The 20452-nt window shown below is 45.4% G+C and overlaps 1 protein-coding gene across 1 annotated transcript; it reads right to left on the bottom strand.

The window, feature by feature from the left end:
* Positions 1–5122: 5122 nt before the first annotated feature.
* On the bottom strand, positions 5123–19152 carry LOC129339461 (vomeronasal type-2 receptor 26-like). Its single transcript, XM_054994042.1, has 5 exons — positions 18932–19152; positions 16848–17139; positions 13570–13696; positions 9911–10805; positions 5123–5258 (listed from the first exon to the last, which is right to left on the bottom strand). The coding sequence occupies exons 1-5, from the start codon at positions 19150–19152 to the stop codon at positions 5123–5125; spliced, it is 1671 nt and encodes a 556-aa protein (XP_054850017.1).
* Positions 19153–20452: the final 1300 nt, after the last annotated feature.

Genomic DNA, 20452 nt, shown 5'->3' on the forward strand with positions numbered 1-20452 from the left:
CCACCGGCGCACGAGGATGGTGATCGAACGTGCTTTCGGTCAGCTGAAAATGCGCTTCAGATGCCTCCATCACACGGGCGGCCGCCTGGCCATGCAGCCGTTCAACGTCGCCAAGCTCGTGGCTGCCTGTGTCATGTTGCACAATATCGCCATGCGCCAGCAGCTCCCCTTGCCAGCCACAGAGGGCCCAGGCGAGGACCCCTGGGTGCCACCCACCGTCCGCCTTTCCCCTGACGCCCCTGCAGAGCCCCAGGAGCATGACCGAGCTGTGCGAGACAGGGTCGCGGAGCACCTGGGGCATGCTGCGCGCTGAGGGCCATGCCTGGCCATGGGGGGCTTGGCCGGCCAGACACTCGCCCTTTAAACCCCCACGGTGTCCCAGGAGGCCCCGCCGAGTCCCCGCTGCCTTGACCCCTGCATGTAGAGAGCATGAGAAAGCCGCCCCAGCCAGCAGCCACCGCCCCCCATGGACAGGCTGCACCGGAAGAGCAGTTAATGAACTTGGCTTTATTCCCAATCGATTCCAGGGCCGCATCAGGCGCCCAGAGAGCAGCTTGCCAACCCAGAACCCCGGCCTCAGCAGCCAGGAGGGTGAGGGCCAGGTAGCGCGTCGGAGCAGGGGGAGGCCAGTGGCCCCGCCACGGCGTTCCCGTTACAGGGCAGGGGCCCAGCTGGGGTCCCAGATGCCTGTGCTTGGGATGGCATATCGGCAGCTGCCCGGCCCTCCACGGGGATGGGCTCCAGCTTCGGCCGCTTCCTTCCAGGCCCCTCCACTGGGTCACCCTCCGGGTCTTCAGCAGGTGGCGGGTAGCGGGGTGGAGACCAGGCGGTGAAGCCCCTCCCAAGTTCCTCCTCATCTGGCGAGGGGCTCCGGGCGGGCTCCGCTGTGGGGGCAAGAGGTGGGGGATGGGAGCGTCAGGGCCCCTGTGGGCTCTGGGGTTGTCGTCGCGGCTGCAGGCCGCCCCACCCCACATGCCCGTGCCCCTCCTGTTGTCGAGACTCACATGGTGCCGCTGCCCGCGCCTGCTGGAATGCCCCGTGAACCCGGTCCATGGCAGCCATCCACCTGTCATTGATGGTCCCTGCAGAGGGGGGAGGGAGGGAGGGAGGGAGGGCACCCATTGGTGGCAGCCCGGCATGTGCTGCAAGCACCTGCAACCTGCGCCTCGATGGAAGTGGCTGGGACGCCTCCGGGCCCTTACGGCCTGCCCTCCGCGGCAGCAGAGGAGGCCCCCCAAATGGCGAGGACCCCGACTTACTGCGCGCGGGGCCCGCAACCACCTCCTCTTCCAGGAGGTCATGCTCCACCTCGCACAGTGCCGCATCTAGCCATGCTCGTACGAGGCGGGCCTCCTCCGCACGGCCCGGGAAGAGCTCCTCCAGGTAAACTGGCCGCGCAGTCATCGCACCCTCATCTGCCAGGAGGTCATTCCCGGCTGCCTTGGCAATGAGCTGGGCCCCGAGCCTGGCCGCCCACTGCTCCCGCCACCCGTCGCCCTCCATGCAGCCAGGACCACTGTGGGTATAGTGTTTCTGTGCTGCCCACCGAACTACACCGCCCGCCGGCATGACCTTGGAGGGTCTGAGATGTAACAATTCCCGATCTTCTGTCTGGCAGCTGCGTAGTCCATGGATAGGTTCAGCAGAGGCCTCCCGGCTCCCGCGGTGGTTGGCTTCCTATGGCCCCAGGGCCCTCGTCCCTTTCGGGGATGCTGTGCTGCTCAGGTGCATCCTTGCCGGACGCCAACCCTTGGGCCTGACCCTATGGTGTGCCGCGGGACTGGGAATAAAGCTCATCTGCCCATGGACCCGTGTCTGCCTGCGATACTTTGGCGAACTGCCAGCCATATCCTGCCCTGGCACCATGAGCGCATGACCAGGCCCGCGCTGACAGCGCATCCCTTCCAAGGGGGGGGTGCTTAGGATGCACAAGGACTGGCCAGGGGCCGCTCTGGCATATCTTCCATATTGCCCTAACGCACCTGCCCTGCCTGGCATGCCGCCCTGAGCTGGGGTGCTCACACAACCTGCCATCGGGGGGCCCTCCTGGGGCCTGGGGTGGCCACCCAGCCTGCATGGCCCGGCCGGGGGAGGGGCGCACTGTGGCAGCCAGCTGGGAGACCTTGGGCTCCCGCATTCCGGCCACTTTGCGTGGCTGGTGTGCTCTTCCACTGCCCCAGTGGGCGGGGCCAGCGGCCTTCCCTGCAGGATTGGCGGGGCTGGCAGCCTAGGAGTGGGTCCCACCCCCCAGCAGGGCAACGCAGGCAGCCACAGATGCTGAAAGCAGGAGACGGCGCTGGGCCAGAGCGGAGCCACACGCAGCCTCGGACGCACCCCTTCCCTCCGAAAAACCACGCTGTGTTGGTGCGGGAGCCTCGCAACTGGCCCACAGGATTGGATGCGAGGCAGGACGCCGCGGGGTGGAGGGTGTTGGAATGACCAATGGGGCTGCTGCAATGGGAGCGACCCTCCCCAGGCGCGCGAGACCTCCTGCCCGGGATATGGCATCCGCCTGCTGCCACCCTAGTTTCTTCACTGATGGGGCTAGGGTTCAAGCGAGCGGAACGTTTCCCCTGCCATCCCCCGCCCCCTTGCAGCGGCACCCCGCGCCACCCTCAACCTGGCTTATTGGGTGCCAGCTGCTCGCCCCACCAGGGATTGATTCCCCCTCCCCGCTGACATGCCCCACCTCAACCCTCTACCTGACCATAGATGCAGGGGGGTTAGCCATGTTAGTCTGTGGTAGCGAATTCCAAAAGAGTCCAGTAGCACCTTTAAGACTAACCAATTTTATTGTAGCATAGGCTTCTGAGAATCACGTTCTCTTCGTCAGATGCGTGGTACAGACACTGGTCAAATATAGAAGAGGAGGGGGGAGGAGAGGAGGAAGGAGGGAGGGGGTGTTACTGCGAGGGGAGGAAGGGGGTGGGGAGGCAGGACGGGGTGTGTCAGATACATTTGTGGCAATGTGCAGGTGGGGATATGTGACGGGAGTGTTGGGGGGGGGCAGAGGACAAAGTCAGGCTTGCAGACACAGACGGTAGTTGTTGTACATCTCGTTTTATTGCACTGGAAAAAGTGGGCTTGCGTTTAGGCTAGCAAGGGAGCTGGAGCATTCCACACAGCCCTCCTTCCCACTCGGAGCGGCGGGGCTGGGATGCAGGCCGCGGCGCGAAGGTGCTTCCTGGGCTGCAGCCAACCGTCCGTCAGAGATGTTTGGGGAGGGCGGGGCGCGGGAGAGCAGCCATGCCCTGGACGTGCCTGTGGGAGAAAAAGACACATGTGGGCTTTGCCTCGTTCTACTGGCGAGGCAAGCCCCACACTCCGCCATACAGGAGGATGCACATAGTTGAGGGCAGAAGCTGATGCATGACAGTCTGGCGAGGATGCACTCGGCCTTGGCAAGCCTGTACCTTTACGAGAGGGAATGAGCTGGTCACAACAAACACCTGGTCACATGTGGTTTTTGGGGTGCCTGCCTCTGAGGCGGCCAAGGGCGGCCATGGTTGCCCCCCACCCCTGCTGGGCCTCACCCAAAGCGGCAAGTGAGCAGGTGGGTTCAGGTGAATGGGTGGTTTGCACTAATCTGCGGAACGCCCCCCCTCCCCCCTCCTCCTCACTTGTCAGCGCTCTGTCGGTCATCACCAGGCGGGAGCGCCAGAGTCAGGGCACCTGCAAGGAAACGGGAGAGGCTGCAGTTAATTTGCCAAGTGTCATTCCCTTCTGTCTTGGAAAGGTTAATTTGTTTGTGCTTAGTTAGAAGCAACTAGCTTGCATGAGCCCAGTTAGATGTTGAGTCATTCTTTCTGTCAGGGTAGAAAGGGAGTTAGGCAGACATTTGCGCCCATTCCCTTTTACGAGAAGTTCCCCCGCTTTTTCGCAAAGTCCCCCAAGTGCATTCTGTGCCTGCCACCGTGAATGCCCTCACCCCCGTTTGGTGTTCAAAGGGGCAATGCCACACAGCACACAGGCAGAGCCTCCGGCCAAGTGCTCACTTACCTGGGGGTTTGGGTGGCGCTGGCCGGATGTTTTGTAGGGCGCGTTCGCAGGTGATTGGGTGCGGAGAGGGGGGCTCGTCCACGCCGGGCGCGCACGCTGATTGGTCCCCGGGATGGTTCTCATCCTATGCTCCTTCGGGCCATGGGGCGGGGCTGGGCGCTCGGAGAGGGGGCCAGTTTTTCGCCGTTCCATGGCCGCCTATGGGCTACGCCTTCTTTTTCCGTGGCGTAGCTTCTTTGCACCGCTGTGGGCGTTCCCGCTTCTGGAGGGGCTTAGGGAGCAGACTAACTCTGACCCCGCCTTGTTCCCCACCCACCCCTGCGTTGGCGTGGGGCTCTACGCCACTCCTGCGCCGCCGCCCGGGCGCTTGTGGCTTCCGCCAGTGCCAGCCCGCCGGTGGGCCGGCGCCGCATCCAAGCGCGGGCGGAGGGCCACTTACGCGGGCATAAGGCCTAGACGCGCCGTCGCAAGCCTTAGTTCAGTTCCTATTCCGTTTCCCCGCCCCTCTTAGGATTGGGCTGCCAGGAAGTCAAAGGGGATCCCACTTTTTCAACAGTGGAAAAGCTGATTGGATCCCATCCAAACTTCTTTTAAAGATCTGAATGCATGGCATGGCCAAAACAATGGAAATTCTAATATTTTCAATTTGCACTCCACTTTTAACATATACTAGAGAGCTATCTTGGTGAGGATATTACACTGTTTCCCTATGGTATTTTTGACCACCCATCTGTCAAAAAAAAAAAGCTCAAGGTAACACGCCATGTGTGCAGACATCCATTCAATAAATTTTCCTCAGTTTTGAAAAAAATCTGCCCGGCCTTTAGTTCAATGGATTTTGCATTCCTTTTCTTTCAAACTCTAAAGCAATAATGTGAAAAACTTAAAAGGACCACCAAACAAGAATGTTGTTCTTCTAACAGAAGGTTGTGCTTTTGGGACTTGGTTGGCGAGTACTGATCATGAATCTCATTCCTAAAGCCCCCATGCCCCAAACTGCATGGAACAGCATTTCCCAAAGTGTGCTCCATGGAACCCTTGAGTCCATGGCCTCCACAAGGTGTTCGCCTTCCCCAGTACAGAGTCTGTTTCCTTTGAGCTAGCATCAAGGAAAATGAAGATTCTATGCTTCCTCTTTCTCAACTCCATATGAGAAAGTTCTTGTACCCAGAAGCCTGAATGAACAGGACCTGGTTTCCCTGATACAGAGGCTGCTTAAATGGTACCAGCAGTGGAGGAAATGGAGGAGTAGGGAGCCACTGTTTATGTGGAACCTGGATCCGAATCATTGCTACCTGGTGACAGCATTCAAGTTTCACATTGCAGGGGCCTGTGCTGAGCCAACCAGCAAGGAGACATGGAGTTAAGTGGGAGGGATGGGAGTACTCAGCATCAGCAAAGCAGAACTTTAGAGAGCAGGGGGGGGGGTACCTGCCTTTGCCTTCCTTTTTCTTTTCATTCTGGGTCAGGTGGTCTCAGGGCTAGAATGCATGCTACTTTTGTTTACAAGTCATAGCTCACAGCTGAAGGTTTTGGATCGGGACCACAATAGATTATCTGAGACCTCTAGAGCAGCCCCCATATAACATTGCATTATTTTATTTGTTAATTCAACCTCCTTGAAGTTTTGAAATCAAAGTAGTGCGGCCAAAATGAGGCCAGGAGAAAGTCAGCAGCACTCTAAAGCCAGCTTCATGAATTTCAAAGTGAAGCAGCTGCATCGAATATAATTTTTAGCTTGGGAACAAGCACTCATCTATTTCATGCCTCCTCCACACCATTGATAGTAGTGTCTCAGTCATTTTATATCTTTTGTTGTCCCAAATCCGTGCAAGGATGGGCCTAATATTTTTCAATGAAATGCAAACATATTGATTTCTCAGCATGAAAATTTTATTTCCTTTAGCCATGTTTACTGAAGACAAGGGGTCAGCCTTTGACACAGTAGACCATGCCATCCTTTTGAGGTGTTTAGAGACAGAAGTGGGCATCAAAGGGTTGCTGTAGGAGATCAGCTATCTCCAGAATGGGAGCTATCTTAAGGGGTTCCTCAGGGCACAATCTTATCTCCCATGTTATTCAACCTCTACGTAAAGCCTTTAGGAGAACTCATGCACAGCTATGGAGTTGGATGTCACCAATGTACAGATGGCATCCAACTCTATATCTTGCTATCCAAGTTCCCACATGATGCAGTAGAAATCTTGGGTCACTGCTTGATAGTTGTGGTGAAATGATGACTGAAAACAAACAAATTGAAATTTAATCCAGACTGGATGGAAGTGATGCTTCTTGGGAAGGCAGAGATCTTGAAAGACATTGTACTCCACACTTTTGATGGAGTTCATTTGACCCTTGCAGACTCGGTTAAGAGCCTAGGAGTTATACTGGATCCAGTGCTACTGTTAGGGGGAAAAAGTTAAGGCAGCCACAAAAAATGCTTTCTACAACCTCACTCTAGCCTGGAAGATGGCTTCTTACCTTGACCTGGCCACCTATGATACTATGCTATGGTAACATTAAGACTTGACTATTGTAATGCACTATACATAGGTCCCCCATCAAAGTTAACTACGAGACTTGAATCGGTGCAAAATGTTGCGGCACGACTGTTATCAGGAGCAAGCAGGAGCATGAACATCACCCACATTTTGCAGTCACTCCTTTGGCTACCTATCAGTTACTGTTCTCAGTTCAACGTACAAAGCTCTTGATGGCCTTGGTCCAGCATACTATGGGACTGCCTCTCTCTCTATGTTCCTCTGTGGCAACTTCACTCATCTGAACAGAGTCTCCAGCAGGTACCACCCTGAACATAAGCAAAATCAACAGCAACCCACACACAGGTTTTTTCTGTGGTGGCCCCTTCTCTGTGGAGCAGCCTGCTTGAGGAGGTCAGGAGAGCCCCCACTCTTCTAGCTTTCTGCAAATGATGTAAAACTGAATTATTCAAAAAAGCTTTTGCATTGTAGGGAGGAGGTCTCAGATGTGCCGCTAATGAGTTAGAGACCATACATTTCACCCATAGACGTCACCACTATGTTGCCTTACATTGCATTAAATACGTGCTCCTAGGACAGTCCTGAAATTGCTTCTGTTCTGTTTCAGCATATCTTCAACCCTGTATTGGATTCTTGCTAACATTATGTCTTTGTAAACTTGTGCTTATTTACCCTATGGCATATTTTATGAAATTATCCTTGATACTGACCGTATTAATCTCACACAGTGTAATCCACCTTGAGGAGTCTTAGTGAGAAAGGCAGACCATAAGTGACATAAATAAAATAAAAAACAGTGGGTGTTGCTTCATATATACTGAGATCTATTGGCAGCTCTCAGAAAATAAGGAAGCCACTACTCCACTCTAGTGTGGGAATGTTGCGTTGGGGACATGCAAAGTACTCTTTTACAGCAGGCTGAAAGCCTTGTGGAAAATGTACAGACTCTTCTCCCAACATCTTGTTACACCACACAGGGGTCTCTAGAAAGGCTCTCAGGGCCAAGCTACACATGACGAATGACACTTGAACGGCAAGTGGATTGAGTGGAGGGCAAGTGAACAGGGAGAAATACACTTGCCGTTCAAGTGTCATTCGTCATGTGTAGCTTGGCCCTTAGAGAGGCTCTTTGTGTCCACTCTGAAGCTGTGAGTGAATTGTAAAATTGTAGTACACATTTGTGTTCAAGCATTTTAAACTTCTTTCAAGGTATACTGGATTGTATGATCTTAAACTGGAGGTGTGAATCCTGTTGTTCTGGATGACTCTGCTCAGGCCTGATCCATATATAGGCATGCACTTAAGAATCCCTCAGCATCCAGTTAGCTTCCCTATATCAGCTCATTTGATTCCTGGTAAGAGGTACACCTCTGTAATGTTTTAGGTCCATTGGGAGGTGTAGTACACAAGTAAATAATATCAGAGAATCTCTTGTTTCCATTCTAAGCCTTTAATAAAACATAGATATTCACTGTTTTCAACATTAGCTAAATCAACACAAAATCATACCATCCATCATTGCTACATAAATAATTAAGGAAGACCAATTACATGAATCCAAGAAAATGTCTTACTCCAAATACAAGCAGGTCACCAGTAAGGCGCCCCTTCTAAAAAGAAGCTTACAATCAATTCCATTTCCCATATTTAGTGGATTTTAGCATCATTTTTTAACAAAAGCTAATTGTCCCACTTGATAAGGGTGCACTTTCTCAGCTAACTACTTATTTCAACCAATATACCCATCCTTGAATCATATCTTTTGTGAACTGTGTGAGCAAGATACATCATAGATGTCACATTCACAGTGATCACACAAATATTACAAGAGACTCAATGAAGACTGAACCCCGGCATTTGGAATCATTCTGTATAATTTTGTCTCCTATCAATGAACAGTAATATAAGAAAGCATTCTTCACAAGGGGAAATCCATTCGTGCCTCTGACAGAGCCATGGATGACATGGGCTGCCTCCACACATGTTGGATAATCCACTTTCAATACTCTTTAGTGAACATTTGAAACTGATTTTCCATGTGTGGAACAAAAAATCCACTTCAAAAGGATTGTGAAAGTGCGTTGAAAGTGCATTATTCAACGTGTGTGGAAATGGCCCTTGTGTCTTTCAATACGGCATAAGATTTCATTGGTCTTGCTAAATTTGCATGTTCATAATAGATATCTAATAAATTTTTTTAAAATCACACATATAAAGCAAGAATAATTCTAGCTTTATCTCTCTTGTGTGTGCCTTTGTAATGGATGGAAAAGATTGTCACTGTGATGCCTAATACAACTTGCCTATGTTAAAGATTCTCATTCTTTGGGATGGAAATGATTGTCACTGTGATGCCTAATACAACTTGCCTATGTTAAAGATTCTCATTCTTTGGGATCTAGATGCCTTCTTTGGAATCTAATCCTGCCATGCTTGGTGACCACTGACTTTCTTTTTTCTGTAAGAAAAAAATATCACCACCCAACATGACCCACAAACCCAGGAAAGATTCTCATTCTTTGGGATCTAGATGCCTTCTTTGGAATCTAATCCTGCCATGCTTGGTGACCACTGACTTTCTTTTTTCTGTAAGAAAAAAATATCACCACCCAACATGACCCACAAACCCAGGAAAGTTTGCTACACCTGGGGAATATTGGAAAGTAGTCAACATGAGTTTCACCCTCCCACCATCACTACAAAAAAACATAAAGAATAATATTGAAAGGTACTATGAAATCCTTTGAAGAATATCTTGTACTAACCTTAAGTAACCTTATTATAAAACCCCATAAAACTTTAACCTGAAGAAAAAAATACTCTTTGTTAAGACTCTGTCACAGAAACAGGGTCTTGTTCTCCGATCTTAAATCTGGACTGCCACCAAGCTACTAAAAGAGGGTTGTGATTAGAGATGGGCACGAACCAAAATACGAACCAAAATAAACACAAACCAGGCCAGTTTGTGGTTCGTGAACCACAGTTTGTCAGATCCCATTTCTGATGAACCGGCACAAACTTTTAGGCTGGTTCGTTTGGTTCATTTTTGGTTCATCACTGCAGACAGCCTGGTGCCAATTAATCAGTTTCCTAGACAACAGGGGACGGACTTCCTGCAGACCTTTTGTGGACCCAGAAGTGAACTTCTGCTGGCCTGGAAATGACCTTCTGCTGACCCAGAAGTGATGGTTTTCTGACCTGGATGTGACATTTTCATGAACCAAACGAACCAGTTCGCGAACCAGGGCAGGTTCATGAAAGTTCATGGTTCGTGAAATCTGATGAACCACGAACCACATGGTTCATTTTTTTTCCAGTTCGTGCCCATCTCTAGTTGTGACTGGCAACACCAGGCAGTTGGGAGGAAATGAGATCCTTGTTGCAAGACAGCAATTGGCTGATATTTTCACATTTTCCTAATTATCTGTTCCCGCTTGTTCATCTCTGGCCTCAGCAAAATGATGTAGCATTTAGGGGAAAAGATGCAACCCAGCAAGCCAGCAGCAGATGCCAAGATGGAAAAGATCTCCACGGCTACCATATCTTTCCCTTTGGAGCTCAAATAAGTTGGAACAAAAGACAACCAAACACTGCAAAAGACCAACATGCTGAAAGTGATAAATTTGGCTTCATTGAAACTGTCAGGTAACTTCCTGGCTAGGAAAGCCATAGTGAAGCTGAACACAGCAAGAAAGCTCAGATAGCCCAAGACAACATAAAACATGGTGGGTGAGCCCTCGTTACATTCCAGTATGATAGTCCCTGGAAGTGAGTGCATATCCTTATCTGGGAATGGAGGGGAAGTACTTAGCCAAAGAGTACAAAGCAGTATTTGAATAAAGGACCCAGAAAGGACAATAGAATATGTCACTTTTTTGCCAACCCATTTCTTTGTTCTGGATCCTGGTTTGGTGGCCACAAAGGCCAGAACCACAGTAATGGTTTTGGCCAACAAACTGGAAAGGGCCACACAAAAGATGATAGTAAAAGTAGTTTGGCGGAGCAGGCAGGTCACCTTGCCTGGCTGTCCAATGAAGAGCAAGGCACAGAGAAAACAAAGAAGGAGGGAGATGAGGAGAACGTAGGTGAGGCTTCGATTATTTGCTCTGACAATGGGAGTATCCTTGTATTTCGTGAATATTTGAAGCACCAAAGCTGTGACCAGAGAGAAAGAAATAGCCAACAGAGATAAGATTATCCCTAATGTCTCTTTGTAGGAGAGGTAGCTTGTGACTTTGGGAATGCATTGATTATAGTCTCTGCTGGGATAGAGATCATCTGGACATCTGACACAGGCATTCATGTCTGAAGAAAAAATAAAGTATTTCAAATGTGACCAACATCCCAGAGATAATTGTACATAAGCTAGAGAAGAATTCTGCTTACTTTTGCTTTCTATATAGTACATTTAAGGTCACGGTTATAGCTCGTGCTATAATTAGCACAGTGTTGGAGGTGGTCCAGTCAGGTAGCCTGCCAAACACTCAGTACAGAGGTCTGAAGAATCTCTTTCTTCCTCCTCTTTCCACTGGACACCCTGAAGACATTTCACAGAGGGCTGGAGTTGTAACTTAAGTTTCCACCATAATACTCTCTGGGAAAGACAGGTAGAAGTGGTAGACTTGGTCTCTATCTGCAACACTGCATAAAGTGAACAATGCCCACCACCATAATGGCTAAGAACTCTACTATTTTAAAGTATGTAAGAAGGGAGGAAGGGGGGAAAGAACAAAGGAAGAGAAGAACTCCTTAGAGAGTTGTCAGCATTTTCATGTTGAATTACCCAAGAAAAAACTCTAGATATGCATTTCCACACACCTAATAAGACACTCTAAATTTTCAATTATATTAGTTCTGTGTGGAATTGTATATTTATGCCATCTATGTTGACAAAGTTCAACTGACACTGTGCATTTAAAAGGGTGGCTTATGCAATGAGGACAAACCTCTTAGTATGAACAAAAGGGTGAGAGCAGAAGAGCTCCTGGCCTGTAGTTCTTAGCCTGGGGCACACAACTGGGATGCAGTCATTACTAGGGGTGTGCATCTACAAAATTTTGTTGTGGTTTCAGATTGATGGGTGTTGAATGGAATGTTTAACATGATTGGGTAGTTTCCCATTAGGATGTTGCTGGGTTGGGGTCAAAATTTTCAGGGGCTTTTCTGCCCTCCTGATTTCTGTGATGATTGTTTTCAGAGGGGAAGGAGAGAGAGACCAAATGGAGGTTCTTTGACAGCTGTTTTTGCACTTAATGGCACCAAAATCATACAGAATTTATATGTAGATTTGCAACAGTAGTTCAGGCCATCCTGGTGAGGTGTTTGAAACTAGAAGTCAGTATCAAGGATATGTCTTACACTGGTTTAAGTCATTCTTCATGGAACAAAGTTAAAGGGTTGCTGTTGGAGACCAGCTATCTTCTGTTTGGGAATTATCTTGTGAGACTTCTCAGGATGCATTCTTATCAGACCCATGTTATTCAACCTCTACGTAAAGATTTCAGGAAAACTCATTTGTAGGTATGGAATTGGATGTCATCAATATGCAGATGATACCAAGTTCTGTATATCAGTATCCAAATCTCCTGTTGATATAGCAGAGGTCATGAGTCTGCCTGAGAGTTGTGGCAAAATGGCTGAAAGCTAACAAATTGGAACTGAACCCAGACAAGACAGAATTGATGCTGGTTGGGAAGATAGAGATCTTGAAAGACATTGTGCTCTCCACTTTTGATTGGGTTCAGTTGATCCCTGCAGACTTAGTTACAAGTATAGGAGTTAAACTGGATCCAGTGCTACTGCTAGAGAAACAAGTTAGTGCAGCTATAAAAAAAAATGCCTTCTACTAATTCAGTCTGGACTGCAAGATGGCCCTCTACCTTGACATGGCTGGTCTTGCCATCCATATCCATGTCACCGTAACATCGAGACAAGCCTACTATAATGCAATCTACACAGGTCATCCCTCAAATTCAGCTCAGAGACTCCAGTGGATGTAGAATGCTACAGCTCCTTTATTATCAGGAGCTATATGGAGCATGCATGTTACTCCAATTCTGCAGGCTTCCCATCAGTTACAAGGCTCAATTCAAGGTATAGGCTAGCATATACAAAGGCCTACAAGGTTCTTCATATCTCTGAGACCTCATACCTCTCTCTCCCAATGCTCTGCTACAGCAGCTTTAGTCATCAGAAGACAACTTTCTGAAAGTGCCACCTTGTACATGGGCAAAATCAAAACTGCCTGTACATGTGCATTCTGTGGGCCAAGCTACACATGACGAATGACACTTGAACAGCAAGTGGATTGAGTGGAGGGCAAGTGAACAGGGAGAAATACACTTGCTGTTCAAGTGTCATTCGTCACGTGTAGCTTGGCCCTCAGTTTTGGCCCCCACCTTATAGAATGGCCTGCTTCATGAGGTTATGAGGCTCCTCGTCTCCTGGCTTTCTGCAAAGTAGGTAAAATTGAATTATTCAGGAGGGCTTTTTTATACAGATGGGAAGGCTGTTCTGTAAAGAAATGGTTCAAAGGGATGCTCTGGTAAGGAGATAATCTGTAAACTATATACTGCATACTGTCTGTTGCTGTAAGTGTAATCCTGCTGGATAGCTTCTGTGTTGTTTAATATGTCATGCTTAGTTGCTTATTTTCTGTTCCAGCATTCTTTCAGCTCCGTATTGGATTCCTGCTGCTTTTCAAACCTTCAAATTTGCATTCGCATACCTACTGTATTGTTTATTGAATCTTCCAGATATTGATCATATTGACTTATACTGTGTCATCCATCATGGGAGACAGTTGTAATGTAATGTAAATAAATGACTGAATGAATGACTGAACGAATGAACGAATGAATGAATGAAAGATAGCTGCATTTTTAGAGGCTATGTTGGCTATGTTTTAAGCATTATTGGGGCCTCCAGTGTTGCTCAGGTGATGGTGTTTCATTATATGACAGAAAAAAGCAGCAACACCTGATTTCTGCATATCAAATGACAAAATAGCAGACCTGGGCAGATGTTTCTTTGCCTAATACACAAGAATATTTTAAAGGATGCCTCCTACCCTTCTGCTCAGAGACCATCCCCTCTGGACATGGAACACAATCATAGCAGCAAAATTTCTCTCCCTCCTTCCTTTGCTTGCTGTAACCTGGAAGGCAGTGGTCATTGCAAACAGAAAGGGGAAGCACCTGCCCATCAATGGAAAGGGAGGTTAGCAAAAGACAAGTAATTGTTGTTTGATAATGCTATAAAGAACATGCTGCTACAATTTTGGACAATTAAATTGGAATATACAACATTATTTTTAAATGTCTTTTAAGTGGCTTACATAGGCAAACTTGGTCAGAAACCAGTAAGTAAAAAAATGATGATAATAATAATAATAACATTTGATTTATATACTGCCCTTAATGGACAACTTAATGCCCACTCAGAGTGGTTTACAAAGTATGTGATTATTATCTGCATAACAATCATCAGGTTATAAAATGTAATGTAATCTCTTCTCGGGTGATGGAAAAGTGCTGGGGAAGATATAAAGAATTGGTAACCAATGTATCATTAAAGTTTTAACTAATCAACTTCAAACTCCCAACTTGTCCAGCTCATGATCTTCACACTGGTTGCAAGGAAGGAGCACTCTTTTGGTGATACGTCTTGGATATGTCTGTTTGCATTACACTGCTTTCTCATTTCATACAGCATTCAGAAAGCAGTGGCCTCATTCATTGTTCTTGTCTGCCATCACTGCCATTATTTTTACATTGTGCATAGTAAAAATGGAGGGCGGCACCCTTAAAGCATGATGCTTTCCAGTTGGCAGACTCCTTAGATGTATTTTTGGAATCTGCCTATGAACTCAGCTAATCTTGGGATCAGTTATCGTGAAGACGCGACTGACTGCACAGGTGCAAATAGGGGTCAAAATAAAAGGGACTGTCCTTTATACAAGTCAGTCAGTTTAATGATTCAAACAACAATGCCATGGTGGATACTGTCTCTTCTCATCATTAAAAACATTACAACCCACCCCCAACAAATTAACCCCCCCCATAAGCCTACCTCCACCAAAATTTACCTGCAATTTATACCCCATCAAAAGCCATGGCAAAGAAAATGGGCTAGAAATGCTTCCTAAAGTGTTCTAAAGATGACCCCCCCCCCTCACCTCTTCAGGAAGCCCATTCCATAGTGTGGAAGCAACAATGGCAATGCATGACAGGTGGGCAACCTTAAATGGAGAAACTGCCAGTATTTGGCAGCCTGAGGACTGTAACTAGTGCAGAGGAATGTATGGAAGGAGAGAGTCCTTTAGGGGATGAAAGTTGGGATATAATAAGGTAGTTTTCAAATGAGTTTAAACAGCTTTTATGGAGCAATTTCATCATAAATATAAATGTACAAATATTGGATCAGGGTTTTTTAAAGATGCATTCAAATAGAAAAAAAATATTGTGATATATCTCTGACAACAGTAGAAAAACAGTACAAAAATTCTGGAGAAGTATGTAATGTTCCCAATCCCATGGAGGTCTCTATCTGTTCTTGGTTCATTCCAAGCCTATTAACCCTCTCTAGCCAATCAGACTCAGTAGTCTGTCACTGTACTTTACTGCCTCACATTCAGGATGTGAACCAGAATTCATTTGGAATCTGGGGATATCCCCTGACTGGCCATCTGTCTGAGTTTTATGGCCAGAAAGGGCCCAACATCGGGTATCATTAAGGGGGTCTCATGCTGTCGTTTACAACAAAGAGCACATTCAATTTCAACATTTGTGGTCATTCCATATTTTAAAATGCAGTGTGTTTATGTGCAAAAGAAGGAATGATGTTTATGAAATCAAAGAGCTATTGCTGCATCTCACCTGGTTAAAGCTTCTATGCCACACAATTTTATCCTGATCGAAAGTCAGCTGTTTGTCTGAAGGGGCACGAGGATCCAGACTTCCCACTTTTACTCTAGCAAACGACCCATTTGAAAATGTAACCCAGTTGGTAACATCAAAAACTGTAACTAGTTCTCTATCTTTATCAAATTGCACAGTTTCTCCACAACTATTATTGAACAAGATTCTCCTTAAAAAGTTGTGCAACTAGATTGGAAAATAAAACAGAAGGAACAGTTACAGTGCTGCATGCTTCACAGCCAGTTTTACAAAGTCCCTGAGATCCAGATTCATAGTTTCAGACTACACACTAACATGCAGAGAGAGAGAGAGAGAGAGAGAGAGAGATTTTAAATTTTTTAAACATTTATTATGTCGCTGGAAGAACCGGATTTGCAAAGCTGAAGGAGATCTTATATATTTAGACTTATAATGGAAGAGTTCTGTTTATCTCAGGATAATATGATGGCCTGTTTGAAAAACTTCTGTACCTGCCATGGCTGTAAATTCCAAATGTCCTGCCTCCCTCCTTCTATGGCTCTTCTATGTTTGGATCGAGATATGTGGATGTTGTGCAAAGCATGAGCCACAGCATAGACAACATTGTAGACATTATAACTGTGGCCAGTCATACTCATTTCAAACAAAATCCCACGGAGGCTGTCCAGTTTCTCTTCCCCAGTGCAAATTTTCTCATTTTCCTCCTGCTCATAAGAGAATTTCAATGAACAACCGAATGCCTGTTCCCAGAAGTCCTGAATAAATCCATCTTCCCCAGACCAGGAAGGTCTTATGCTCTGAAGGAATGTTTGGAATCCAGGTGGCTGATTGGAATGGACTGTAAAAGACAGAGCACCGTGGAAGGATTCTAAATCTGAAATCTTTTGGATAGAGAATGCCTCAAAGTCCCAGTGGGATGTAACAATCCACACTTTACCCAGTGGAGACAATACTACGAAAAGTGTGATATAAAGAGTGATACTTAAAACCATCATAGCTGGACGTTCTGCATATACATAAAATGAACTGACTTTTCTGTCCATGAGAACAGAGTACTTTTCAGTCTGCATGAAAATCAAGTCTGCCATCTCATCCATATACGTCAGTTTTGGTAATCTGAATATGAATGCAAAACAAATGCTATTCTCTGAGAGTATTGGTACTATTGTCTGCAAAAACCTGTTTCCATTGTCATCATCCATAGCCAGGAGCCCAATCCAAGTCCATTTGAAATGATGAAATAAGCGTACAACTCCCTTGTACTGATATAGTTCATTGGGAACCATTTGGTATAAGGAAGAAAATTGATTTTTGTCACCCTGTGTTGAGGTAAATAATCCATGAGAGAACTGAAAGAAAATGCATTGTTATTTTTCAAATGGATGAAATCAGAAAGTTAAACTATATGTCAGAATTGTGAAGTTTCTGTACCCCCATGTTTATAGTTTACCTGTGGAATCTTGTAGAAGTTTAGAATGGAGACCATATTGGAAGTGGTTTCAGACAAAAGGCCTCCAATGACAGCTATAAGATTCTCCTGAGTATTGCAGCAGAAGTTAGGGACTGGCTTCTGCTGTGCAGAAAGTAGGCTGAGGGTGGCCTTATAAGTCATCCTTCCAAGGTTATAACTGTTGAGGATGTAGAAACCCAAAGAGATGTTTGGTAAGAAGGTAGGATTCTCATTCAGTTCTTTTATAGCGAATGCCAAGGCCAAGATGTGCTGGTAGCTTTTTGTTATTGACCTGCAAAAGGGACATTTAACAAAGCAACAAAAATTGCATTTTCGATGTTTATCCTTACAGCTGAACTTCCAATTTATGAATTAGTTCCTTAAGTTGTGCTTTTAAAAGCGCTTTGCTTGCATAAATACAATACCAGAGAAAACTGCACAAGGAGTTCTAAAGGATTCGAGTAGCTTGTTTTTCTTCCACTTGGGATCTCTCAACTGCAAGAATTCCATTTTCATGTCTGTCTGATTTTATACCAATTAAGCTCAAACTTTACCAATATTTGTCATCAGTTTTTTTTCCTATCACTTTCCAAATGGTTTTAGATGGTTGTTTTTTTACATAATGGTCATTTTTATATTATTCATTTATTTATTCCAAAATTCTATAAGCATGCTGTCTTCAGAAAGTATTTTAAATATTAGTTTAAAATTCATAGAAACAAGAGATTGTGGATTTAAAATGATAAAAAATGTACAGCTTTTTAAAATTCACAAAGAAAAATCTATAAAGACTCCAAGCCAATCATAAGGCTCTCTTCTTGCTTATTCCAAGGCAGAGGAACAGTCATTAGTTCAGATTTTTAGACTTTTAGAGCTACCTACATGTCTTTTGTAACAGCGTGAGCAATACAAATTTTATTCCCCTTTAGGAGGCTATTGTAATCTTTTGAGCAATTGGAAAATGTTGCCAGATAGGGAGTTATCAAAGAAGATCTCAAACTGTCCTAGAGTTGGTATGAAAAGAGAAAATGTGCCAGGGTTTCAAGTACCTGAGACCGATATGAGGATATCCTTTGTCCACATGGGATACTGGAGAATCTACAATATTGACTTGTGATAGGAACTGCATTACAAGATGCTAAATAAAAAGGGAGACAATACAAGGGGACTGTGACTAAATATAATACTTATGCACAACAAAAGATGATGAGAAAATAAAATCCAAATGCACCAGGGAGCAAATTCATTTGGCATTTGATAAAGATATTTTCAGTCACAAAATCCAGGGTGTATTTTAATGAAATTATAAACTCTATTATCCTCTGACTCAATTCATCCTGGGATACAGAAGCCTACATGTGAAATTACAGACTCCCCAGCTCACTCCAAGCACTACTGCAGGATCCAGAGAGCAGCCAACCCTCACTCTACCATGGAAGCTTGCCGGGTGACCGTGGGTCAGTCACACTCTCAGCATCACTTAACTTTCAGGGTCATTGTGAGGAGAAAAGGAAGAGAAGAGAACAATGCATGGCACTTCAGGTCCCCATTGAAGAGAAAGGTGGGATATAAATGAGTTAAATAAAGTGCAGTCAAAAGTAAATCTATTGTTGTAGGCATGGAGCTGGCACACCACACAGTCTACATGCTAACTCTTTACATTCCTGCATTCTTGATTCCTGGTCGATTGGCACACCACCCAGGAACCAGGAAAGCAGTGTCAATATGTTTCATCTGAGCATAGTAAGTCTCTTATCCTTCTCAGAGCACAATATTCCCATACACTCTTAAGTAATATTCTTACATGTCTTAAAGGTCCACTGTGTTCCTCTCGCTATGTTTCATAGATAAGGCAAAAGCCTGATCACAGCATATTTGCGTAGTTGGCTGTGACTGGTTCTGGAATGTGTAACTGTTGCTACAATTGTTGCTATAGACGGCTTCTTAATAAAACTCTCGCCTCCATGTTGGGGGGGCAGACTTTGCATCCAGATCTCGGTCTCGTGTCGTTACTACAATTGTTACTCACACACGGCCTCACTACAACAATCAGGACAAATTACAGAAAGAAAAAAGATCCTTACAAAGGTTCATCAATCACCATACGGGCAGGGTGTTCCTTGAAAGATGGAGGGTTATTGATGAAAGCAACTTGAGCAGCGATCCCACCAATAACAAGGTCCCCTGACTGATAGAATTGGTGAGGAATAGGGAAGGGGTCATCGTAAACGGTATAATTCATGGGACGCATCCCACATACTGTACGGCACAGCAGCAGCAGCAACAGCAGCAGTACCACCAGCATCCTGGTAACAAAATTTCCATTCCAGATACCGATTGCCACTTTGCCACCTACCATGTTATATCACATCACTTTTGTGTCATGATTCCTTTTGTGGCTGATGATTTTTGGGATCCGTTCTTTGAAAAATGGACATAGATGGAAATTTTCTGCTGCTCTTAATGAATATTCATTTTCCAGCAGTATTTTGGTGGACAAAATAGATCAATATTGGAAAAGAGTTCTTAAAAATGTTGGTTCATTTATAAGTAAAATTAAAAAAAAGTCTTCACATAGTAGAAGAGACTTAATAATAGCCATCACAAGGACAAATGTGTGGCATTTCTAATGCCTTGAATGTTGCTGTTAGCTACCCAATGTTTCAGATTAAGACATCAGAAATGGTGAAAAATTGTTTAAAAGAAAGAGGTACATTATTGTGGATTTTTTAAAAGAAAATGTCTAAGAGCAACAGCTTAAAGAAATGTACTATAAAATATAATGAGGAAAGTGCATTCAAATGGCCATTGGCACCCTATCTATCTCTAGATGCAGTTCTGGTGGAAAAGTTACCATTTTAAATTATTAATCGGATGGTCTTATTATTTACCCAGCTGGTCCCTCTGGAAAATGCATTTCAAACTAGGAAGAAACCAATAATTTTGACAGTTTGGCAGGAGATAATTGCATCCCATGGTGGCCCATACCTGCCGAACTGAAAATGAAAGGCACATACTGGAAAATGTGTAGTCTCTGAGTTCTAACAGGCTAATTTAATTTACTTTTGCTAAATGGATAAATAAGTCTCTGGACAATATTGATTCAGTCTGGGTAGGGGTTTATATGACTCATATTTTCTACCTGGAAAACTGTCAGATACCTCCCCCCACCATTTACTGGTGCATGTGTGTCTATGAGTGAAAATTAATTGATGTGTCAAACCACATTTTTAAACTGGAAGCATCCAGACACACTTACTTTCTCCTAGAATACTATGCCTTAGGGGGAAAGAAATTACACCAATCCCTATAATGTTGCCCAGATCAGGCCTCATGCCTACCTGTCACATCAGAACATGGATATGAGATATACTGGCTTGGAATATACCCTTGGAATTCTGACACAGGATAGTGAGTGCAATCACAAAATGGCTGCCACAGAAGGCAGAGCCAACCATAAAATGTCAGGGAGTGAGATTCTGCATGTCACTGATAGAAAGCATTCAATATTTCAAGCAGAAGCTCTGTTTAATGGAATGCCTTTTAAAATTAATGTATTGTTTTAAAATATTTTCTCGCACACAGACACAAATAAATATCCATAT

The sequence above is a fragment of the Eublepharis macularius genome, chromosome 12, assembly GCF_028583425.1.
Source record: "Eublepharis macularius isolate TG4126 chromosome 12, MPM_Emac_v1.0, whole genome shotgun sequence".
Classification (NCBI taxonomy): domain Eukaryota; kingdom Metazoa; phylum Chordata; class Lepidosauria; order Squamata; family Eublepharidae; genus Eublepharis; species Eublepharis macularius.

What these genes read in the sequence shown, in the direction of transcription:
- LOC129339461 (XM_054994042.1), bottom strand. Translation starts at nt 19,152, where the DNA reads ATGCTGGTGGTACTGCTGCTGTTGCTGCTGCTGCTGTGCCGTACAGTA. An exon ending in ATGGTGATTGATGAACCTTT is followed by an intron (nt 17,140 to 18,931) that starts GTAAGGATCTTT and finishes TCCCTTTTGCAG; the next exon opens with GTCAATAACAAAAAGCTACC. An exon ending in GAACAGATAATTAGGAAAAT is followed by an intron (nt 5,259 to 9,910) that starts GTGAAAATATCA and finishes CCACATAAACAG; the next exon opens with TGGCTCCCTACTCCTCCATT.